Here is a 25,113-nt window from a genome sequence, read left to right as displayed (position 1 = left end):
TTCCATTATATTTAATATAATGTCTGAATGAGTTTAGCAGTACACATTCATGCATGCATGACTGAGTTTTGAGGTTCGTGATTTCATAACACTGTACAATGTACCTATTGGACTCAAACTAGAATCGATTTCTCCATCATCCCAACTGCCAGGCAGTGCATGACTCACTACAGCTCCCTCAGAAAAAAAATGTAAGAGTGCTCTGACCATTGCTCTACAAATACTGGCTAATGAAAACACCACAAGTAAACAGGATTCCAGAATCAAGAAGAGTTAGGGTTATTTCCCAACATTAAACACTGGTCACACTGACAAGAATTCTTTCTGTAATTGTCTTAAGTAATGATATTGTGTTTTAGATATTAAATGACAAGTTGAATTAAACCCACTGCATTTCTAAACCTGACCCACCACTCATGAGAATTTGAAACTTTCTTTTAAAACAATGCTGCCCAAAAGGCAGAATTACAAAATATTCCCCTTTGCCCTTTTGCTCATTGACATTCTCCTGGTGTGACAGTGACTAAGGTTGGGTAAACTGTCCTAACAGTTATTGGAACGTTAGCAGATCAATACAAGTGGGGGAGGGCGGCCACGTATGCACAGAAACAGGATAAATATGTGGTAAAATCAGATGTCTGGGAGAGAAAAAGCACTCTGGACAGAGTTTGACAACAGTAACTGTATAGGGTCGACCATGAAGACGCTGCTGCTGGTTTATCTGTGTGTGTATGTCGCCTGGGCGCAGGATAACTTGGACTATGATGAGGATGACTCAGTGAGTATGTTTTAAAGAGGAAATGTTTATATATTACTTTCACAAAATGTCTAGAATTACTTCTTTGATGAAGTGACAAGGAATTGAAATACATTAGAATTACCATTACAGTGTATCAGTTAATTTTTCCAAGATTTAATAAAAATAGTACATCTATCTATCTATCTATCTATCTATCTATCTATCTATCTATCTATCTATCTATCTATCTATCTATCTATCTATCTATCTATCTATCTATCTATCTATCTATCTATCTATCTATCTATCTATCTATCAGTAAGTCCAGTAAGTCAGGTTAATGCAGCTGCAAAAGATATCAATTACATTTAGATGATTATTTAAAGCTCTAAGAGTATCTATTACATTTCTAAAATTCAGTTAAAAAAAAAAAAACATGTTATTTGTCCATCATTCATTTTCTACGCTTATCTGCACTTGGGTCACAAAGGCAGCTGCCTGAGCAGAGAAGCCCAGACTTTCCTCACTCTGGCCACCTCACCTAGGGGTCACTGAGTCATTCCCAAGTCAGCTGAGAGATAAAATCTCTGCAGCATGTCCTGGGTCTGGCCCAGGATGTCCCCAATGGTGGGACATGCCTGAAAGACCTCACCCAAGAGGAGTCTAGGAGTCTAGGAACCATCTCTAATGATTAATTTATTTTTGTTTTGTTTTTTGGGGGGTTTTTTTGGCCATGCACATATTAGAAACCTTTTTGTTTAATAAAAACTGAAATTGTGAGTCCTCAATTATTACCTAAAATATTACACTGTTCAAAAAACTAATTAGAGTTTAACAAAGCAGGAGTTCTTTTCAGAGTTAAACTCGTAGTGAAGAAATGAAACATGTCTTTAAAATTATTTATATATATATATATATATATATATATATATATATATATATATATATATATATATATATATATATATATATATATATATATATAAAATTGACATTTTTATTGTTTTATTGTGTTGTGTTTCTATGTTTAATTTGCAGTTTAAACTTTTCCAATTTAAAATACAGCACTTTAAAGGTTTATTGGACCACCAATCACTGTGAGATTATGACCCTAAATCAAAAGTATTGATAATTACCAAAGTAATTTTTTTATGTTTCTTAAATAGTTAATCCACCATTCTACATAAGTGCTTTAGTTGAAATATTATCACAGTGATTATTGTTATTACTTGAGAAATTTTAAATTTATTGTTTTACAACAAATCAGAAAAATAGTAAATGACATTGCTTTTTGATTATTTACTCATATTCTTGAACAGATAAAAAAATTGTAGTAGTTAACTGTTATGCTTGATTACTTTCTGACTTGGTTATTAAAAACAGCAGATTTTGTGCTCACAACTGTTTCTTTATATCTTTCACAGGTAACACCGGGATTAAATGCAACAGTACGTAGAACAAAACAGCAAAATCAATTTTACTTATATAATTATAATATAATAAAATAAAATGAAATAATCATATTACATAGAATTGTTTATCATTCATTATCTTCCATACTGTTATTTCTTCATAGGTATCAGGAGCAGCTGTAGATGCTCGTGGTCACCGCCCAGTACAGAGGGGCAGGGAGACCTACACTGGAAACAGATATGCCCCACCCCCTATCAGCAGTGGTGGCAGGTATAGTAAACCTTTTTTAATAAGAAATAAAACAAAAACAAAAAATGCATTCTAATGTAACCATCCTTATAATACTGCTTAAACTGCAATTCTTTAAAAATCATACATGTTTAAAATTGATAACAAAATTTGATTTCAGCACAATGGTTCCTTTTGTTGTTTTATGAAAGACTTGATATAGTACAGCATCAGCATTTAATCTTTGGAATAGTTGGCTGGGAAAACTTACGCTCAATATACTATTTGTGTAGTTTTTGTGTAGTTGGCTGTAGTTTTCTTTTCTCATTAAGGTATCGTGGACGCCCCACTCCTGCTCCAGTTGGAGGCCGACAGATCCAGGAGAAGGTGGAGCAGCCCGATGCAGGAGGATGTACACATGCTTCCGAAGAGATGGTAATGAAAAAAATTTTAAAAAATGAATAAAATATCTGTACAAAGACACCAAAATCGTGACTAACTACAAGTGCATGGGTGGTACAATTCCAGCAGCTTTTTTCAAAACCACCCCCTAACTTTCTTGTATCCTTCTTTCAAATGTGGCAGTTCAAGTCAGGATGCAATGAAAACTGAAATTTTAGTGTCTAATTTATTTCACCATATTTTGAAATCAGAAAATAATAACAAAGCCAAAGAACATGCTATAATGTATTTTAGTGAATCAAGCGTTGGCATAATAGATTTTGTTTTTATCCTTCAGGGTATTTATGTCCCACTGGTTGTGATCTGAAGACCACACTGCTGAAGCAAGAGAGGAACGTCAAGCTGGTAAATTAAACCCATTCACACAATCATTTAAATTATAGTTATCATCTTTGAGACCTTTCTAAACAAAATCCTGCAAAAAATATATGCAGGCATGATAAGGTTCAATCTGGAAATTTGTTTAAACCAACTATGGGAAATCATTCACTTTGCTGCCAGGTTGTCAATGAGAAAATAGCAGGAACAGCCTGATGTGTTTTTAATCTTTTGTTACCGTGTCACACAGAGCATTAACGAACTCAAGCCTCAGGTGGATGATTTGTCCCGGTCCTCCAACACTGTCTTCAACTACGTCAATGGCATGTCCAACTCTCTGAGGGAGCGGCAGAGAGTCTCTAATGGTGAGAAAGAAAAGTGCTAAATAACATTTTAACTTTAAAATTAAGATCAAAACACAGTGACTACTTTTTCTTTCTTTTTTTTTTTAACTGTTTGCATTAATATGAAAGCATTCACATTTCAACATTCATTTTAAAGTGTGCGGATTTAATTTGAAAGGCTATAAATAAAGCATCATAAATTTAATTTTGGTCCAGTCTGTCAGGTTTTTGGTAATAAAGTTTCAATCTAAATAAATCCTTTTTTTTTTTTAACAACTATTACTAAAGTCAAGCTCTGAAATCCATTTTGTTAATCAGGCATTCATTTAGTCTGTGACAAGCATTCGGTTACAGAGAAAGAACAGATTAAATAATGAATTATTTTATTATTATTTTAACCTTATTTTTGATATTGTAATGTGTTAAAAATTTTAGTACAGGAATATGCTTTAAATTTTTGTAAAATAATTTTCGTGATATTAAATTTTGATGTATGTTTCTCAAAAATATGGAATTCTGGTCATCCTCAGGATGTATAATTTTTCTAAAGTTTAACATGACATGATTAGAACACTTAAAATAAATTATTAATAATAATATTGCCAATAATGATGATGTAACAAATGGGTTATATTGAAGTTATAATTATAATATTTGTACATATTATAGATTCAAAGTTAGTGAATATTAGTTAATTATTAATATATAAATAATATAAACACTTAATAGAAACAATATGTTATATTTTATTTAATATTTGATATTCATATATAAATTTAAAGTTCATTTAAAAAATGAATTTCCTCAAATTACAATTTTATATTCTTATTATAGTTTTAAAAATAATAATATAATATTACATAGAATCATCATCACAATTAAATAATATATAGTTAATAACATACTTACCTTATAATATGTTTATGACTATTATTACAGTAATTTGAATATTTATTTTTTTTACTTAAATTACATTATATTCATTATAACTTATTACATACAACATATGGACAAACATAATACACAGCGTGCATTGTCAGGATCACTGACAGCTGTACAATTTACAGTTACAAGTAACAAACAAATACAGTGAAATACAGTAAATCAAATATAATACAGTACAAAAAAATAACAAAAAAGTTTGCAAGGTAACACATAAATGTTTCTTTACATAATTGTTCCCCTGACAATGGCTACCATAAAATAATATTTTCCTTGTGTTCTTAGACAACAGCAGGGTGGTTAGTCAGTACACGGACCGAGTGGAGGAGCAGCATGTCTACATCAAGGAGATAGTGGACACAGTGTTCCCTTCCAATATCAGAGTGCTGCAGGTAAATAAGAAATGACATCGCAGTTAATTTAATTGGGGGTAAAATAAATAAATTAATAATAGTAATGTGGTGCATCAGTCAGTCTAGGAAATATATGGACTTTATAAGAAACAGAAAATGAAAACAAAAACAACACAACCACCACTGTTTTAAGGTATGACATGTCACAATTGCAGGGAGTTTTGGACAAGATCAAGCTGAAGATCCAGAAGCTGGAGAAGGCCATCCAAGCCCAGAGGGATGAGTGCAAGGAGCCATGCGAGACCAAATGTCCTATACCAGTAGTTTCTGGTAGGCAAAGACAAAGAAATTCAAGCTATTAGAGTGACTGAAACATGCATAGATAATTTTGTGATTCAAGACAGCAAAGCTCATTCTCTGGGCAGCAGGAATGTATCCATAAATACAGTAACGTTGTAATAAACTTGAAATGACATTTAGACTTTATTGAAGCACGTAAGGTCTTCAGGTGACCACAAAAAATAGTCCTCAGTGGACCATAAATTTGAATGATGAATTTCATAGAGGTCTGACTGGTAGTAAGTTTTGGACCAAGGATTTGGATGGACATTGGGTATTACGAACAATAATAAAAAATTATGGATAGAAAACTTAAAAGTATAAGAAATGAAACAAAATGTTGCTTTTGTAGTCTTTGGGACTCCCCATCAGCTTTTAGAACTGAAGAAGCCTTATTTTTTTTAAATATTCATGTAGAATATAAAAAACAAGTCCTATTGCTTTAAACTCAAAACTATAACGACCCAGATGGCTTAGAGCCTACACAGATGATAACCCTTATTCTTTGTTTTAGGTAAGGAGTGTGAGGACATCTTCCGTCGGGGAGGAAGAGACTCCCAGATGTACCTGATCCAGCCTGACACCTTTTACCCTCCATACAAGATCTTCTGTGATCAGACCACCCAGAATGGAGGTGAGACTAGATGACTTATCTTTTCTTCAGTGCAATGGTTCTCAGTTAATATTTTCTTTTTTTTAAGAGTCTGTATTAAAATTTGTTTTCAGGATGGCTTCTTATCCAGAACAGGCTGGATGGTAGTGTTGACTTTGGTCGGCGTTGGGACGAATATCGTCGTGGATTTGGAAACATCGCTTTCGATTCTGGCAAGGGTCACTGTGCAACTCCTGGTAAGACAAAAGAAAACACCAGACAAAACATGGTTTTGCCTTTTCTTAATTTCAATTGTTACACTTATTCATTTGTTTTTCAATCACCTTTTTTATGTACCTACAGGTGAGTACTGGCTGGGTAATGACCGTATCAGTCAGCTGACCAAGATGGGCCCAACTGAGGTTCTCATTGAGATGGAGGACTGGACAGGAGCCAAGGTGAGTCCCTCAAGGTTTATACCTGTAGCAAGAAATTATAACATCAGTGAAAATATTTAAGTCTTGACCACATTGCATTATTGTACATCTCTGATGTAGGAATTTGTTACCCTATTTGCCCTAAATGATAATAAAGCAAGTTCCTTATGGTTTTAAACTGTCTTACAAAACAAGCAATCTGAATAAATAAATGTGGGATTTAGTCAGATCAAGGTCAGATAAGTGCATGCAAGAGGTTAATAACTAAGCATACATCAATTATACTCAATTTTCTTTTTAATTTTAAGTCTTTGATCCCTAGTAAATGACAGTACTTTTAGTATATTGTTTAGTTTTTTTTCCTCCATTAGCTTGGGTTTATCCAATTACTGATTTCATACACACCAGAAAAAAAACTTGATTAATAGTAATTTACTGTAGAATGTAAACAATGAATATAATTATTTAATTTAAACTCTAAAACCTTCAATTGAGTTTACAATTTAGTTAATAATGATGGTAATTTTACCTGCCCATTCCAATTATAAATATTTTGGTTAAGAATTAAATTTGAAACTGGTTTCTTCTTTTAATCAGGTCCATGCCCAGTACCGCCAGTTCACTGTCCAATCACAGACATCCAACTATGTGCTGGCTGTTGATGGTTACTCTGGCAATGCTGGTAACTGTTTCCTGGAAGGATCTCTCACGCTCTTTGGTGAAAACCGTACTATGACCATTCACAACGGCATGATGTTTAGTACCTATGACAGAGACAACGACAACTGGTGAGTGTCCTAAAAAAGAATAGAATAGAATACCTTTATTGTCATTATACAGGATGTACAATGAGATTGGAGTCCCAAAAAAGAAAGAAATTCTGCTAGATAATTAATGTACAACAGGACCTCGAAATGAATGTGCAGTTTTCTAACTCTTTAAAAAAAACTGTGGGATTAATTTATGCATAAATAACCAATCATTCTATAAAACATATTTACTCAGCAACATTTCCAATTACTTTGTTTGCCCACAAACAAATTAAACATTGATATCCCAAAGGCCTGTGAAGGACTGACACTTTCCCATTAACCCTCACTACATCTACTAATAATGACATTGCCAGATGTACACTCTCACATTGAAACAGTAGAAAATACTACAGTGAAATTATAGTTTTAATTGATACCTACCTGCAATGCAAAAGAGTTCAAGGTCATCAAAAACATGTTTCATTAACTCAAAAAAGGAAGGAAATGTCAACCCCAAATATTACAGTTAGCAGAACCATTTTTTAATATTAACTGTAAACAACTTTATCTATTTCATTATTTTGTGCATTCAAGTTTACACTGACTATTGGACACAGTTATAAATGTTTCTGCTTCATGGACAATGGCAGAAAAGTCAGCTCAGTTTTAAAACTTGTGCTTGTAAATTTCAGGGAAATACCTTAACTGGAAAGCTAATGGATGCTAATCAGTTGGGAATACATTGTAAATTTGAACAGTTTGCACCAGCAGCAATTACAGCTTGTATGTGGGGTGGTTTGTATGATTGTAAAAGTTCTAAAAGTTCTTCAGAGTTCAACGCTATCGATTTGAAATCAGCCAGCACTTTAAATTTCACATGTTCAAAAAAGATTGATTTACCTCCCTTCTACAAGCTAAATCTGGCAGTGATTAATAATTTTATCAGTATCTAAATTTTCAGAAATATCAAGCTTTAACTTTGCTCTTCTTGTTTGCACCAATCAGGACCCCTGGCGATCCCTCCAAACAGTGCTCCAAGGAGGATGGAGGTGGCTGGTGGTACAATCGCTGCCACTCAGCCAATCCCAATGGGCGGTACTACATTGGTGGACCCTACACACGGCAGATGGCCAAGCATGGCACAGATGATGGTGTGGTGTGGATGAACTGGAAGGGGAGCTGGTACTCGCTCAAGGCCATCAGCATGAAGATCAGGCCTTACTTTGCCTCCAGATAATCCCAGAGTGTTGATGCATATAGCACATACAAGAAGCTGTCAAAAAAAAAATCTATACTTAGGCTCTAAGTTCTATGTTGATGGACACACACATTTACAAATAACTAACATAAGTGTCAACAAATTGTAACAGGAAGTTTAAAGAAGTGACGAAAACATGGGAAATGAGATCTGTTTTACTGACAAGTATTAAAGTATTAAAAATATGCATACAGAATGTCAGGTAAACTTAATGCTATCAAAAGTCAGGAGAAAAACCTGATTAGTTGTGGGTAAATATGCTGTGATCTGTCCTTTCTTGTTATGTGTGATAACTAAAAGGATGAGTTGATGCAAACTGTCCTCCGCTACTCAATAAACACATTGAGGAACATACTTTTTGTTTTTTGTTTAATATTTCACTTTAGTAAAGAAAATGTCTTTACAACTTAAGACAAAATATGGCACCATTTATGTATGTCAGATTTTAACTGCTCCTTTTTGCAATGTACCCAACAACCAATGGATTTCTGTGACCATGAAGTAATTGCAAAAGCATGATGACTTTTAGGCAATTCTGGAGTTATCTGTACGTAGCAGACTTTTCATTATATGTGATAGAAATTATATTATCAGAAAAACTAGAGGTGCTTTTTTGACTTGTTTCAAATCCGATAGACGAGGGGTGCCCACACTTTTTCAGCTCGCAAGCTACTAGCAAAGCTAGCGTGGTTAAATGCGCATGCGTAGGGTGGTAACAAAACGGATGGATGATAGCTTATCGTCCATCTTCTACTTCTTTTATTCCGTGCAATCTACATTTTTTCCCCAACTCCACTGGGGGTTCCGCGCGATCTACCTGCACTCCTCTTGTGATCGACCAGTAGATCGCGATCGACGTATTGGGCACTCCTGCGATAGACCCATCCAGAGTAGTTCCTAAAGTACCCAAATTAAATTTACTAAAAAGTCAAAGTAAATACAACAAATTTAGTTATAAGAAACTATTTAATAATGTAGGCAGGGTAAGAATAACAGAGATAACTACCTTGCAACCATTCAAATTACATTTTTATGCACTCTCAATATACACATGAAATTTCAGTGAGTTACAATGACTGCAGAGTGAGTGTAAAGAAATTGTTTCTTTGCCTAATCATGAAGTCCATAAAATAAATAACAGAGGACCAAACAGGAGTGTGTTGTATGGATAATAAATGGAGATAACAGGAGCTTTTATCAGCTTTGAAAGACACACTGATAAGCCATAAAATGAATAATATTGTCAAGTTCCATCCTCGTCCCCTTGTCCGCAGAAAAAAAGCACAGTTGGTCGACATGGACCTGCAATAGCACAGGCTAGTTTTGTAATGTTATGGGGCACATTGTTCTGCCCGAGGAGGCTGCTGCTGTAGGGGAGTGCGACTGCCAAATATGGCAGTGTGCTCAAGTCTGCATCTGTGTTTATGGAGTTGGTTTCTGTCATAGCAATATACATATGAATACCATGACCCCAAATTTCCCAGCAGAACACTGCATCAGTGGTTTTAGTGGTGTGAAGAGTCATGGCACGCTTGTTTTTAGCTTGTTTGTTCTTTTAATTAAAAATGCCCCTGGACTGAACTCTAAAATGGCCTGTTTAAAATCAGTTTTATTCTTGGTCTCATCGATTTAGATGGCCCACCACTGAAAAACATGGAAACAAATGGCACACAGATTACTCAGCTTGCTGATCCAACTGTAACTGTGACTAAACTAAACTTTGCAGACTAAAAAAATAGTGGTTTTTAAATAACAAGGTTACAAAAATGCTTCCCCATTCTCAGTTAAACCCTTTCATTCTAACTCTACATCACTGAGATCTTCAGACCCCTCCAGTAGCTCCTCCATAGTTAACTGATTCTGTTCAATGTCCTCAAACTGGGTCAGTAGTTCTCTCTGAACTGTCGGGATGGTCTTATATCCTTCAGATGGTCCCGGGACTACATCTATAGGCTGGATCTTAATATGTGGGATGCCTGTAGGAGGTGCAGCTGCTTTGGTTCTTCTGTTGAAAGTCTCGTCTATGTCTTCCATGCCAGTTTGAAGGCCTTTATAGCTGGAATGATCAACACCAAATGGCAGGACCGACTGGCAGGACCCATGACAGGCTCGTAGCTTCATGTCAATGTCCACCTGGCAACAAAAACAAGATGAATAAGTTAGCCCAGCAACAAGCACCCTGAAGAATAACACTTATGAATCAGAGGCTAAGGCAAAATACTACAAAGAATTGCATTAACAGGTTGTACACAACTGGTTTCTGATGTGTTTCTTTGCAATAGAGGACTCGACTAAACTGATTGCCAAATGGTTGTGTTCTTGTTAAATTCCTATATATAAGTAAGGTTGCCAAGCATCTATAAAATCTTGCTGCTAAATTGCAGTCTGCCATTCTAATGGGAGAACATGACAAACAGAGATTGTAGTAGATGACAGTATGTGTCTTTCCAAATAAATATACCAAATATTTTGGTCTTTCCTGCCAAAAACAGAAACCTTATTTGTTTGTTTGTTTGTTTTTGTGCGTACCAAATGTTGGTAAATCCATTTTAAACAGCATTACTTTGCATTTTGGTAATTTAATAACAATTAATAATTTATGAAATTGATAAACACTAATTACACTGAGTAGGGTAATGAGTCAAATATAACAGTAAATGTTTGGTCCACAAATTTGAAACACTGAAACAACCAGTGAGACTTAAAAAATGAATAAGATAATCATGAGACAACAGGCCTGAAAACCTAAGATGTTTGTGACGTTTGTGAAAAGAGAAAAAATTGCTGGGTCATAAATGCAAACACAGTCAGCAGTAGCAAAGTCAACCTATCAATAGTATTTTGTTGATTGTTCACCTCTGTTCGATACAGCTCCTCTATCTGTTTCTGGATTTTGCTGCTCAGCTCTTCGATCTGTTGTGACAGACCGGTTGATCGTTTCTGTAGCGATGTGAGGTTTCGGGCCAGTCCTTCTGCATGTTCCACAAACTTCAGCTCTGAAACTTGAGATGAAATGTCACATCAGTAAGTCTGCATTGCTTCTGTATTTACTAATTATTTTATCCACAACACTAATTGCAAACATCCCCAAAGAGTCTTAACTGTATCTGTTAACAATGTCTCTCCGGTTAGAGTTGTAGTTGTGTGTCATCGCAATCATGGATTTCTCAGCTGCATCTTCATACATCTTTGCTGTCTTACACACCTCCTGCAGCTTTTTATGCACCTTGTTTTCCATCTGCAAGATCAAGCCCTGGAGTCTGCAGCCAGAGGGGCATTTAGAAACCTTCGGAGGAGGACATGAGAACTGTCATGTTGGCAGTATTTCATAAAGACTGGTCATTTCATCATAAATATAAACATTATTATACAATGAATAAAAGCAGCATCTCCTTTACTCTTTGCCTTTAAGGCTTTTTAGGTTCTCAGTGAGGAACAGTAGTGCTAGTAAAGGAGTAACCACGCATCCATCCATCCACATTGCTCTGCACAAACAAACAAATCAAAACAAAAAGCATAGCCCTGGGTGTATTAAATCAAAGAATTTGACTATTGCAAGCACGGGGAGAACATGCAAACTCCACACAGAGAGGGGGAGAGGCCTGGGCCAATGTGGAATCGAACCCAGACCTTCCAGATGTTATTCTAACTAACCACTGCGCCACCGTGCTGCCCCAAATTTATTAACATTGAAAATTAGTCTACATCTTGCCAGTTGGGCGATATGTGCCAATGCATGGTTCACAGATAAACACACTGGAATAAACATCTCCTGAGAAGGTGGGAAACACATAGTAAGATTTTGATCAAGCTGCAGGACCTCCTGGAGTACAAAAACCTGGTGATTTTTGTCTTTAGGCTCCACACAGTTATTGTGTTATGCACGACTATCCACTCAGTGACTGAAGCTCTCTAAACTGAGAACAGAGTAAACTAAGAACAAATACTGCATTCAATTGTTATTTGTTTTTTTGGCAGTTTTTTTGTAAATGTCATGTGATACATGTTGTGTTTTTATCTTTCAGTTCATATTTTCCGTGGTTTTTTATATAATGACAAAGCATTACTTTAAACATATTAACATCGTTATAATGTTATAAACAAGGCAACAATTTTCTATATACTAGAAAATTGTACGTTTCTTACCCAGTCAGCATCTGAGCACAGAGGGGTGTCTGATTTTGCTCGACATTGTTGCTTCATATACATCTGAGTATTACTGGAGGACAGTCGGCCATCTTCATTCTGCTGTTTGAACCTAATACACACTGCAGGGGATAAAAAACAAGACTGGGGTCAATCGACCTTCAACTGAGCTCTAATTCAAACAAGACAATGCAAACAAAAATGTGATTTGTGTGCACTTTCATGTGTTTATTTTGTGTCACTGATGGAACTTGTGGACTGAACAAAGATCATTAACGTTTTAAGCCCAAGGCTGCTATTTAACATTTCCACATGAAAAAATATCCCCAACATCAAATAGCAATCATTATACAACTGTGAGGCTAAACTGGACAACCCTTGGTTCTACTGATAAAAATATACAAAACGACTTTATAATACAATGTGTCTGTGGCCTTTTTAGTGACCCTTCAATTAACTGTCATCGGTTGGGTTGTTATACACAATATGAATATACAGTATTGAGTACAAGTTTCTCCAGGGTGGAAGAGGTCAAATAGTTGATTAAAAGACTACTTTTTTTTTTTCCAATTCACATCTCCCACATGATTAAGCCCAGAGTCACACAAGCTGGGAGATTGCAACCCCCAACCACCAGTTGCTAGGGAAAAAAATGTGTATCCCTGACCAGGATTTCTAATAGCTCAGCAGTTGACCATACAAAGTACAGCAGCCAGGCTCCTCATACAAACTCAACACAGGAACACATTTAGTGAATACTTTCAAATGACTACACTGGAATTGCTCCACTTTAAATTCCAGGACCCTTAACTTCTTATTCTGCTCCCAGACCCTGGGTTAGAGAATAAAATGGCGTCAAAGGTTTCAGGGTTTAAAACAAAGGGGTACTCAGATCAGCTCCCCATTTTCAAGAACTCAACAAAAAAATTCAAGTAAAATTTCGCTTTACTGTCATTTTTCTTACCAAATCCACAAAGCAGTTGCTTTATTTAACTCAAAAGGAAGAAAAAGTAACAGAAACTTAAATTATTTGTTAGAGCATTTTTTTAAAAATATGAAGTTTACAGAACTTAATTTGAATTTTGTAATGACCCATTTCTATAAAGGGAACTATATATATATATATATATATATATATATATATAAAACATCTTGATGCATGCTCAGTCATCAGTCAGTCTCCAGAAAGAGTGAAGAAGTCACCTGGATGAGTGATGAAACATTAAAGTAAATTTTAACTTATTCACTGTATAGATGATGTCTAGCTACATCTAATTTGCAAACTATTCCTGGTTAGGTTTTTGAGATGCAACCTATTCAGTTATTTTAAATGCAGCTTATTACCCTGTAACCATATTTTCATAGCATTTTGTAGACATTTTCAATCTTCTTATAAAGGAATATAAAACACAAAATTTGTTTAGTGTGAAATGAAAGCACAAACCAAAGTGGGTAAAGTGAACACTGAATCTTTATTGATTGAGTGGAGTTCAGTTGTTGAGTAACATGGAGAACACTGGGGTCACTGCAGGAACATTGGACTGGCAGTACTAACAAACAGGTCAATGTCGTTTACACAACATGCTCACAAAAACAGAGTAATCAGCAAAAATACACATTGCACAGAATGATTCAGCCCAAAAATCTAATCTGCAGAGTCCACCTTTGGTTTTCGTCCTCTGGTTATTATCTGTTTACCTATTTTGCAAGTTTAAAATTAAAAATCAGCTGGTCGGATAAACATCCGAACAGTTTTCAGGCTGTAATTTGCTGGTTTGTATGTCACCCACACAACTCCATTCTCAGTCTCATATGGCATATTTGCTTTTGGGTCATATGTGCCTTTGTAATAAATCCCATTTAAGTTAGCTGACTGGCAGTTATTGTACCACCATCCACCCCCATACATCTCTGCACAATTCTGCTCTGACTGATCATTGTCTTTATCGAAGGTGCTGAATTTCATTCCATTGTGGGACAAGTCAGATGCCTTTGGCATCAACAGGGCATCTCCAGCATCTCCAGTGTATGCAGAGACATGCAGCGGGTACCCCGCTTCCTCTGTGCCCACCCTTACAGTGTACTCCGCACTGGCAATACCACCTTCCCAATCCACCAGCTCAACTTTCAGCATAGTCTCACCCTGATTAATCAACAGGTGGAGGTTCTGGTTGCCTAGCCAAAACTCGCCTTTGCCCTGAGCATCCACCGAACCAAACCCATCACGGTATTCAGCCCAGGTGCGGTTAAAGCTGAGTGCGCCACTCTCTCGCTGCTGGACTAACAACCACCCTCCCATAATCCCCTCCTGCTGGCAGTAAACATCCACTACTGCCATGGATTCAGGCCCGCCAGGTTTGATCTTAAACAGGCCATTTGTTTCCCCATTCAGATGCTTCTGGTAGATATCGACACAATCTGCAAACACAGAGGGGCACACCGCAAACCACGAGTTAGCGTGGACTGGCTACAATGGACACTTCCCCTACAAAAAAGCTAACCATTGCCCCAGTTGACTCCCTTTGATTAGATAGGATTTCTTTGGAGATATTTTGGGGAATTTGGTGGAAAGTTTGGTTAGTGGCTTAAAAAGAATTTATTTGGGAGAATATGGACAAGAAATATCTTTTCATCAAATGTGTTAGTAAACGTGTAAAATAGTTATATACTGATCTTAAACAAAAGAAGAACAGGTATGTTGTAGTACATTTAACTGCTAGCCAGTTCATATCTGCAGTGCCTAAACCTAAAATTTTAACATAAATTTTTCTAAAAATGTGTCTACAGCCATGGTAACAAAAAAAAAAAATTCACATGTGGTACTTTAATTGTCTACCCATAGCAACGTTTCCAATAACGATAATGTTATTTTCTATATTTTTTTAAAGAAAGCTATGGGATTTTTTGGCATAAAAAAATTGTAATAATTTTACATTTTTTCTAAGCAAAAACACCTTAAAAACTGGATCCATCAATTAAATATGTCACAGTGAATATTAAAATCTTTAAACTCCAGCAACAAAACAACAAATAATACTGTATTCACTTTTCATTTTGGTACATAGGGCTAGCTAGCTAGCTGATGCTAACGTACACTAGCTAGCTAAACATTCTCTTCTTGGCCTTGCAGATTTTACTCCAGGGTGGTTTCGGTACCTTTTCCCACATAATCTGCCTGCCGTTCAATTCGTGAAGCGCTCTTCACACTCCGGGCATGGAAATCAGGAACGTCATCTTCGGTATTGTCAGTAAGAAACGCACCAAGGTCGAGCCCGACGTCAGCCTCAAATGGATCGCCGAACCCAGTTTTGGTATCTCCAGAGATGCTGCCCTTGGTGCTGCTGATGTGGGAAGTCTTGATGGAGCCAGCAGAAGAGGACGAGGATGCATGACTGAGAGAGGGAAACAGGGAGCTAATCCCTCCCTTGGTGAAGCCTGTTGTCATCTGGCATTCAGGACCACCTCCAATCACCTCCTCCGTCCTTTCCACCGGCCCATCTGCTGTATGAACAACCGTTGTTCTGATGCTCTTGGTGCAAGTGACGCTTTTGGTGGACACGTGAGATGTGCTGGGCTGGACGCCCAAACCAACCATATCTCCATCACCACGTCCTCTGATCTCAGTAATAGATTTAGATGACGTGGAGACAGATGACGATGAGGAGGAGGAGGAGGAGGAAGAGGAGGATGAGGAGGATGTAGACGAAGACTGGGGAGTACCTGGGACCTTGGAGACAGTTGCTGGGGATGAGCTGGAGCCTTCCTCCTCCAAGACCAAATGGACAGTCCTCACCTGGAAAAAGGAAAATAAGTGAATTTGAAAAAAGAAATCTTGAGGAAAAGTGGCTCACAGATTTCCCCAATTGGAACCACTACAACCAAACTTAGGATCCCTCGACCTGCTGAATCCCACTGTAACCCCTGATTATACAATTTCTTCTGTTTAGATGATGAGGCAGAGTCACCCTCTACATTGTAGAAGTTTTTTTTAAATTTTCTTTTCTGTTCAAGCTGAGTGTATTCATTAGAATTAGAATTTAGATTGAGATCAAGTTTGTATTCGCATGTAATAATATTCTTTTATTATTACATTAATATAGCACCAGGTTCAGTTAGCTTTGCACAAAAATAGCAGGTAGAAATGTCCTCCAAAGAGCTACTTTTACTTTATTACTTTAAATACATTTCAGAGCCTGTGCTTTTTAACTTTTACTTGAGTAAAGAAGTTGAATCAGTACTTCTACTTTTACCAGAGTATTTTTTAACACAAGTATTTGTACTTCTGCTTAAGTACAGAATGTCTGTACTTTTGTCACCCCTGGTTAATGGTAATTGTCATTTTTGTGCATGTTAAAAATTTTTCAGTTTTTCACAGGTGAGGTGGTATTGCCTCACACCAGCTGTATCTGTCCTTATCAATAACAAATGTATCCTACTACCAATTGATATTATCAAAATGCGATTTGTCTGCTTCTTCCAAGCCATAGAGATCTACTTGTGGCCAGAAAGCACACAATATTTTCACTCTAGCTCAAAAGGACTAAAAAGAGCCCCCAGGGTGAAGCAAACATTTAAAGATTTGCTTTTTAGCAACATGCTAAGCACGCATAGTTTAAGAAAGTAGGAGATCTTACTAAACCTAAAATGGTTACCAGCCACCTGGTGCATGCTAAGAGATTAAATGACTGAATGTAATGTGTCTCTCACATCAGGGAACATGTTTTCGGTCTGCTGTCCTGCCACTCCCACGCCGATGTCCTTGGATTTGTAGATACTGTCCACAACCATGTCCTGCAGTGGCCTGCTCTTCATCACGTAGAGTGTCCCTGCAGTCTCGATGTTCTGGGGTGACTGAGAATCCAGCTGCTGGATCTGGAAAAAAATACAGAGAGGGAAGTTCATAACCTGATTTTGGGAAGTCCTTTTTAAAATATTCTAGCTCTAACTGTCAGAAGAGTAAGAAACACAAATCCTGTGTTAGATTATTTTTTATTAATTGTATATATATATATATATATATATATATATATATATATATATATATATATATATATATATATATATATATATATATATATATATTATTTTTTTTTTTTTTTTTTTTTTTTACATCAATACAAACAAAAACATCTATTAATATACATTATTTTGGGTAATTTATTTCCAATTTTTCCTTAAGAGTGGATCTCCTATTAAGCCCCCCCTGCAAAAAAAAAAAGGAAAAAAGAATAAAAAAAGAAAGAAAGAAAACATGCATATTTGGGGGAAAACTATATATATATATATATATATTTTAGGTAACAAAAAACATCTTAATCCAATAATGAATTGATGTCAAAAACTCCTAAATGTGGAAATTTACTAATATAAGAGGGTTAGACGTGGAGTTCCAAGACAACTACTCTTGATGTTACCTTTTCTATTTCACCTTAAAATCTATTTACCATTCCTTGTTATCATTTTTTTCAGCACAATCTCATGTGTGACTGTAGTCATTTTTTTCATTTTGACATGGTTTGTTAACACATTGGACCTGAAATCACACAAAAACATAAAATCTGAATGCAGAAAAAGTTTGTTTGTTTTTTTTACTGTGAAAACCACAAATAGGTTTAATGAAATTTTTACAACTTAAAATATAAATTTAAGTGGTAAATTGAAAAAACTTAGCAAAAAATAAAATTATATGCAACTATTTACATTAAAATGCAGACTGAGGGGAACATCACAGGCAGAACTCTCTATCAATATCGCTGTCACCTGTTCCTCAGCAACCTAATGCCACCTGTTGCTATATTATTTTTTATTGATTGTTGTGGTGTATTTTTCCACCTATAGGAAAGGGGTTGTGATTTCTTTTTTCATTTTTTTTTTTTTACATTCAAGCACTTCCTGCAAGTGAAGGTCCCATTTTTACAGAAATGCGCATCAAACATGAGGACAATACACATGAAAGGCATGGTGTAAATTATTGATCATAACTCTGGCTTTACAAACAAAATTTAAAAACTGGTACCTAGTTTGAAGTCTCTACTTTTGACTCATGTTGATATGGAGAATTAGCGAGGCATGTCATTTGGACGCGCTGGTGCGTCCATCAACACCAGAGGGTTAACATATAAATTTTTTAGCTGGTAAAATTGGGCTTTTATAGCGATTGTAAACCAGACAATTAGTAATTGCCTCACTCTGGACTGTTGATTGGCACCTTTATGAACATTGTATTTTGACTTACTCACCCTCAACCGGGGCCTCTGATGTGATTGCTTGAATTCTCACCTGTTTATTTAGGGTGACGTAGCTCTCCTGGTCCACCTGGTACGCAGCGTAACCAGCGCAGGATCCTTTGCAGGAACGAAGCTTGATATCAATATCAATCTGAAAGAGGAGACAAAGATTTAAAAATGTGATTCCTGAGAGTGAAAAAAAATTTAAAAATAGCTTGTAAAGAAGTGTTAAATATTTGCCAACAACATCAATTCAATTCATTCTGTCACTGTAACAACATTTGTTGTCATAGAAAAGATTTTTTAATTTGGGTTTAAAAAATAAAACATATAAAACACTGTGGTAAACAAAGTAAGTTGTGATCTAGCTGGTGCGACAGTTAACTTTAAGTTTAAACTGATTTTAATTCATTTAATCTTAATTTTTGATTTATTAAAATGACTTTTGTGAGAGGTTAAGAGGTGAGTAGTATGCAGTTTTCTACTATAAGGTCAATGGAATTACAATATTTTCCACATTCAACTACCCGATACTTTTTCTTCAGTGCTTTTGTAATTACCGATCTTTAATTTTGAGGGATTCTACTATTATTATTATTATTATTATTATGTAAACATGCATTTTTTATCTCTGTTGGCTCACTGTACCTCCAGCTTTTGCATCTCTGTGACCTGAGCTTTCACCCGATCCTTCAGGGCTGCCAAGATCCTCATCTGTCGATCTATTTTAATCTTCATGTCCGTGATCCTCTGACGAAGATTCTGGGCCAAGTCAAGGTAGTTGTTGTCAGAACCTGGTGGAAGAAAATGAGACACAACTTACTATAATGCTCAAAGTGTGTGTGTAATATATATATATATATATATATATATATATATATATATATATATATATATATATATATATACATATATATACACATGTATTACGTATATAATACATAAAACATGACGGGAGCCCGGCCCATAATATCAACCTTATCGTCAAATTTGTTGACGACACCACAGTGGTGGGACTCATCTCAAGGGGAGATGAGGCAGCCTACAGAGAGGAGGTCCTGAAGTTGACAGCCTGGTGTTCAGAGAACAACCTGCACTGAATGAACACCATGAAAACCAAAGAGATCATCATTGACTTCAGGAAGCACAGGACTGACCAGGGGCGTGGTGGCTATCGGGAGGTTTCCTGAACGGCCGGTGATCAGAATTTACTTTTTTACCCAATTAAGCACCGCAGCGCTCGCCGCTGCGGCTCTCGCCGCTGCAGCTCTCGCGGCCACAGGTGCAGTCCGCACCTGCAAATAAAGTTCTCTTGTCTTAAAATTATGGTTTGTCCGTTGTACGATCGGATAAAAGGCCTCTCCAAACCAAGCTCCCGGGCTGAATTTTAACCCCAGCCCATCCCTGGGACTGACCCAGCCCCCCTCTACATCAATGGTGAGCGTGTGGGGAGGGTCCACACCTTCAGGTTTCTTGGTGTCCTCATCTTTGCTGATCTCTCTTGGTCAGATAACATCACATAACGGTCACCAAAATCTTTGTCCATGAGGGAATTTTGTTCAACTCACCACAAAATACAGAATGAAGAATTCTGCCTGCTAGTTTGCATTAGTAGATCAATTGATTGATTCTTACTAATGATTTATTGAATTTAGACCTACCAAGGGGGACTTTCTTTCTCAAAGCTATTGTAAGATTTTGAACTACCGTAGTCCAGTGGAGCAGTGTTTTTATTTCATTCTTATTAGTTATTTTTGAGAGTAGAGCTATGTATGTGTCTAGGTGTGTGTGTATGTGTGAGTGTGCATTTGGATATATGTTTAAAAATAAATAAATGAACAAAAAAATAGAATAACAGCCAGTTAAACCAAAGTGTTGATTTATATGAATAAAAATATGAGCATTGTGTTGGTGGCAATTTGAGAGTTACTGCCAGAGGAAAAAAAAAATTTTTTTTTCATAATAATGAATAATGATAATCCACAACACATCAAAGTAAGCAATATATATTCTAAGCATATATTTTGTAGACAGTTATTTGGCTTTTGTACTTGGAAGGAGGAGGGAGTAAGATAAATTAGACAAAAGTGTTAATGTGTTACTTGCTAACACAGTATTGTTGGCAACAGCACTTTTTCCCGCCCTTCCTTTTCACCCATTGAGCATTTATTTTGGTTATTGGGACAGGTGTGCAATACCGAGTCACCCTCCAGACCTAATAGGTGAGCGCAAGACCCATTCTAAAAAGACCCCAAATCCCGATTTCAGTTGGTTTTGATGTTTTAGTGGTGGAGGGAGGGGATAGTGACCTAGCTGCCCCAGTTCTGATGAACTGATCCGAAACATTAAAATGAAAATTAAAAAAGTAGTACTATGTGCAAGTCCCACATTTTCTTTGTGCTGTGCAGAAAAAAAAGAGTTTTGCAACTGTTGTGAGGAAAAAAATGAACTTAAGGATCCACCCATGTTTGCATGGGTGGATCCTTAAGTTCATTTAAATTCTAATTAACTATTGTTTGTGCACAAGAAAACTCCATGGGGAACCTTGCACAATGTTCAGCTACTGACCATAGTATGCTACTACACCCATCATCTGAGTGTGAATGAATATCTTTAGAGGTAAAGCTGCAGCATTTTACAAGGCAAGACTGGCATAGAAATAAAGATATTTTTTAGCTTTCATTAAATAGCTTTTGGCTATTTAATCCTAAGGACTGCTTGTTAGGGTTGCACTGATTAGGTTTACACTCAGAACATTTGGGTCAGTTTATGCATTTATTTATTTAACTGTTAGGTATAATCACAATTAAACCACTGATCTGAATTCATTCAGTAAACATTTTGAATAACATAAACTCAAGAGCAGCTTGAGTCTAAACATAGAAACAAATTTAAGGTCTAAACTCTTTTCAAATAAACACATTGATATCAGGTCAAAATAAACAGCAAAGAAAAATTATGATATTTGGTTGAATTTAAGATTCAACTACAGCCCACCCCCAAACCCTGTATTGCCATTATACAAACATAACAAAATTAAGGCGATATTCCTTCAAATGGTGCAATAAAGAACAAACGTATTTAACATCTCAACATTAAACAAATGTCATTATACAGATATCCCACTGACCTGAGTTTGAAACATCCTTTAACCACCCATCTTTTAACCACCTAGAGTGGTTCCTGTAACCCACGATAATCTTGAGTTAAAAAAAGAGGAAGTATACAAAGATACACTAACCAGCATCTGTGACAAGCTTCTCCCTCAGGTAGTCGTAGGTCTGCTTTGACCCCTGATCAGCGGAGCGGTGTTTGGCCTTGTTCTGATCCAGCAGGCTGCGGATCTTCTCGATCTTCTTCAGCATATTGTGGTCATATTTGTCCATCAGACCCTGGATCCTGCAGCCCGATGGGCATTTAGGGCCCTAATGGATGACCCAAGAAGAAACATCAAAGACATAATGGACATTTGGATACAAAATCACAGATTACTTTGATAATCTTAAATCTGCACATACTGTGTTAAAATAAAATAAAAAAAAACTGCCTAGCTTGAACTCTGATGAACAAATAATCAGCCCTAAAAATCGATCTTTATTGGTTTTGTTGAAGACAGAGAGAGAATGGAGAAGCTGCGTACCCATTCAGCATCTGTGCAGAAAGGCCACTCCTTCTCAGTGGCACATTTTTCACTTCTGGTGCCGGGCTCCACTGGACGAGCTCCCCTCGGGTCAATCTCGGACTGAATAAAGACAGACAAGAAACTTGAAATTATTTTAGTTAGTGAGCAAAATATTGATATCATCTCTGGGTTTTTCCTGGTGCATGATGGGGTTTTGAGGGGTAACTATGCATATACAGAACCAGGCAAAGAGTCTTGGTGCCGAGTCTGTTATTTTGGTCAGTTTTATAAACAATAATGTATTTAAGCTTGAATACATGAAACCCTACATAAACAAAACACTGGTTAAAATAGTTGGTGATTTGTTCTAAACCTCTTTGGTAGCTGCCACAAATCTTTATATTCAGAACAAATGCTGCATATCAAACATGTACATTATAACAAGTATCACCAGTTTATAGTTAAAATCAAAGCAGGTGGTGTTTTCTTGGAAAAATAATAATAGCAATAACTAAAAATATTCCATTTTTGTTGCTATATTCACAGTAATAATAATCAGAAATGAGCCTCTTTATTGAACAGTAAAAAGTGTTCTTGCACTATTGCAACTGTTTATTTTGAAATCTACTTAATGAATTAAACCATTAATATTGTTAATTATTTATAATTATCATTGCCAGTAACTAAAACAAAGTAGGCAGAAAATAAAATAAAAAAATATAAAAAGGATGAGAACACTTCTTTAGGTCAGTGCTGTATAATATAGTTGATATACTGCACACTAAATTGGTTTAAATAACAAAAAGAAGTATGTAAGTATGCAAATTAGGCTTTTATACAGATTTACTGAATGAGACATCCTAAATGTGAATTAGAAAAGTTAATTACTGTCAAGGATTTTGTTCATGGATTCATATCAGTAGTAATAAAAATAATAATAAGAAGAAATATTTTCAGTGATATTGAACACCACATGGTATGCAGCAAAATAAGTGTACAATATTTTTCTTTAAATGACAAAATGCAGCTACAAAGTTTTACAATTTCAGCAAAAGATCATTTAAAAATATATTTCAAAACATCACAGAGACTCACCAGTGCTGAAGACACACTAATCAGGCAGAGAAGTAAACAGAGTAGCTTCATCTTTGCTGTTTCTCTCGCTCTCTCTCTCTCTGTGTAAAGACGTGTTGCTGAATGCTTCTCTAATGCTGCTGTCTGCGCATTTGAAGCCTCCAGCTTCAGTCTGATGAACCTGTGACTCAGCATCAAACAGGTCAGATGAGAGTTAAGCAACAGCTTCTGATCGATGTGAAGGCTGTTTGCTGTACTGTGTGTATCTTTACTCAGAAACTACACACAGACACACACGCAGAAGATAAAACATGCTGCCTGCTCACTTCTGTTGCAGCAAGATTTACTGGCAGTTCCTGTAGCTTTTCTCCAAGCAAATAGTGACAAACATGAGTGACATTAACAATAATGTTAGAGACAACAGTGACTAACTCAGTCTGAAAAGGACAGAACGTCACAGCACAGCCAGTTGAGGCAAATGCTATAATGTATTCAAATTATTATTATTAGTAATCCATCCATCCATTCGCTTCCGCTTATCCTGTTCAGGGTCGCGGGGGGGCTGGAGCCTATCCCAGCTGACATAGGGCAAGAGGCAGGGTACACCCTGAACAGGCCGCCAGCCTGTCGCAGGGCCAACACAGAGAGACAAACAACCTTTCACACTCACATTCACACCTATGGGCAATTTAGAGCAGCCAATTAACCTAACCCCAGGAAGTGCATGTCTTTGGAATGTGGGAGGAAACCGGACTAACCGGAGGAAACCCATTCAAGCACGGGGAGAACATGCAAACTCCACACAGAGAGAGGGAGAGGTCTGGGCCAAGAAGGAATCAAACCCAGGCCTTCCACATGTTATTCTAACTGTGAGGCAGCAGTGCTAAGCACTGCTCCACCGTGCTGCCCTAGTAGTAATAATAATAATAATATTAATAATAATAATAATAATAATCATCATCTTGGAGTGTGGGGAGGATGAAATCTCCCCCCTGACCTGTCGTCCTGGCTCCCCTTTGCCGTCGTATTTGTGTTGTACCTCATCAATCTCTAGCTGTGAACACTGAGCTACAAGTTGTGTCACCGTCAGTTTGGATGTTGGGTTTCGAAGACTCCATAGGTCAACATTCTCTTCGGATACTGCTTGGGCAAGACACTTAAACCACTTTCCCTAACGGTAGCGCTCGTCTCTGGATGAGTGATCTGGAACGATCATTTCGTTGTGTGCCTTGTGTGCACAGTAACAATGAGTTGAATCTAAGCTAGATCTTTAACTGCTACCATATCTTTAGATAAGAGGTAAATGTATATAAAATTCCTCCTGTTGCATTCTGATCATTCTAAATCCTTGATTTTCAATAAAGACTTTATATGAAAAGTGAATGCAGCCTCCTGGTCTGAAAACTACATTATAATGTCCGGCAGGGGGCCCCTCCTCTGGTTGCAGCCATAGACCGTATGAATGGTGGTTTGATGTAGCCAGCGTTATGTCACGCATTCTTTTTAGACTTTAACATTAAACTTTTGGTTCTCTTTTGGTGCCAGCCTTAAATGACCATAAACTTCAGTTTATGGAAGTTCTGCTTTGGCTTCATTTTTAAACTCATGAGGTAATCCCTTGGTTATAATAAAAAAGCAATTACATAGAAGCTTACGGCTCACTTAACTTTTTGATGAGTTTAGACCTCGGGCACTAATTTTAGGACTTACTGAATATAATAGGATGTTCACTTTGTAAATGATACCCACAGAATGGAAAGTCAGATCCACCCCTTTCTTTCACACCCAGTTTCAAACAACCAAAATGGTAGCTGTAAAAATGTTCATATTCATAACGGGACTTTTCTCACATCAGCTGGTCACTGAT

General features: G+C 36.5%; 3 protein-coding genes across 3 annotated transcripts; 1 reads left to right on the top strand and 2 right to left on the bottom strand.

The window, feature by feature from the left end:
- Positions 1–619: 619 nt before the first annotated feature.
- LOC115797154 (fibrinogen beta chain-like) lies at positions 620–8,531 on the top strand. Its single transcript, XM_030753647.1, has 13 exons — positions 620–778; positions 2,164–2,187; positions 2,316–2,422; positions 2,713–2,815; positions 3,119–3,187; positions 3,411–3,525; positions 4,732–4,838; positions 5,015–5,129; positions 5,653–5,772; positions 5,865–5,987; positions 6,094–6,188; positions 6,765–6,955; positions 7,925–8,531. The coding sequence occupies exons 1-13, from the start codon at positions 635–637 to the stop codon at positions 8,154–8,156; spliced, it is 1,545 nt and encodes a 514-aa protein (XP_030609507.1). The 5' UTR covers positions 620–634; the 3' UTR covers positions 8,157–8,531.
- Positions 8,532–9,129: 598 nt separating this feature from the next.
- Positions 9,130–13,344, bottom strand: LOC115797153 (fibrinogen alpha chain-like). The gene is made up of 4 exons (XM_030753646.1): positions 12,324–13,344; positions 11,280–11,463; positions 11,034–11,179; positions 9,130–10,310 (listed from the first exon to the last, which is right to left on the bottom strand). Exons 1-4 carry the CDS (start codon positions 12,384–12,386, stop codon positions 9,972–9,974), a joined length of 732 nt encoding a protein of 243 aa, XP_030609506.1. The 5' UTR covers positions 12,387–13,344; the 3' UTR covers positions 9,130–9,971.
- Positions 13,345–14,016: 672 nt separating this feature from the next.
- Positions 14,017–23,425, bottom strand: LOC115797403 (fibrinogen alpha chain-like). The gene is made up of 8 exons (XM_030753974.1): positions 23,268–23,425; positions 22,191–22,292; positions 21,792–21,975; positions 19,199–19,344; positions 18,603–18,701; positions 17,031–17,195; positions 15,480–16,116; positions 14,017–14,741 (listed from the first exon to the last, which is right to left on the bottom strand). The coding sequence occupies exons 1-8, from the start codon at positions 23,316–23,318 to the stop codon at positions 14,041–14,043; spliced, it is 2,085 nt and encodes a 694-aa protein (XP_030609834.1). The 5' UTR covers positions 23,319–23,425; the 3' UTR covers positions 14,017–14,040.
- Between the last annotated feature and the right edge of the window lie 1,688 nt (positions 23,426–25,113).

The sequence above is a fragment of the Archocentrus centrarchus genome, chromosome 18, assembly GCF_007364275.1.
Source record: "Archocentrus centrarchus isolate MPI-CPG fArcCen1 chromosome 18, fArcCen1, whole genome shotgun sequence".
In the NCBI taxonomy this organism is placed as follows: Eukaryota; Metazoa; Chordata; class Actinopteri; order Cichliformes; family Cichlidae; genus Archocentrus; species Archocentrus centrarchus.
Note: the sequence above shows the minus strand (reverse complement) of the source record. Positions and strands in the feature narration are given on the sequence as shown.

What these genes read in the sequence shown, in the direction of transcription:
- LOC115797153 (XM_030753646.1), bottom strand. Translation starts at nt 12,386, where the DNA reads ATGTATATGAAGCAACAATGTCGAGCAAAATCAGACACCCCTCTGTGC. An exon ending in AGACATTGTTAACAGATACA is followed by an intron (nt 11,180 to 11,279) that starts GTTAAGACTCTT and finishes TTTCATCTCAAG; the next exon opens with TTTCAGAGCTGAAGTTTGTG. An exon ending in AGGAGCTGTATCGAACAGAG is followed by an intron (nt 10,311 to 11,033) that starts GTGAACAATCAA and finishes TTTTGTTGCCAG; the next exon opens with GTGGACATTGACATGAAGCT.
- LOC115797403 (XM_030753974.1), bottom strand. Translation starts at nt 23,318, where the DNA reads ATGAAGCTACTCTGTTTACTTCTCTGCCTGATTAGTGTGTCTTCAGCA. An exon ending in GAAGCTTGTCACAGATGCTG is followed by an intron (nt 19,345 to 21,791) that starts GTTAGTGTATCT and finishes TTCTTCCACCAG; the next exon opens with GTTCTGACAACAACTACCTT. An exon ending in CCGAAAACATGTTCCCTGAT is followed by an intron (nt 16,117 to 17,030) that starts GTGAGAGACACA and finishes TCCTTTTTCCAG; the next exon opens with GTGAGGACTGTCCATTTGGT.
- LOC115797154 (XM_030753647.1), top strand. Translation starts at nt 635, where the DNA reads ATGTCTGGGAGAGAAAAAGCACTCTGGACAGAGTTTGACAACAGTAAC. An exon ending in ACTATGATGAGGATGACTCA is followed by an intron (nt 779 to 2,163) that starts GTGAGTATGTTT and finishes TATCTTTCACAG; the next exon opens with GTAACACCGGGATTAAATGC. An exon ending in AAGAGAGGAACGTCAAGCTG is followed by an intron (nt 3,188 to 3,410) that starts GTAAATTAAACC and finishes CGTGTCACACAG; the next exon opens with AGCATTAACGAACTCAAGCC.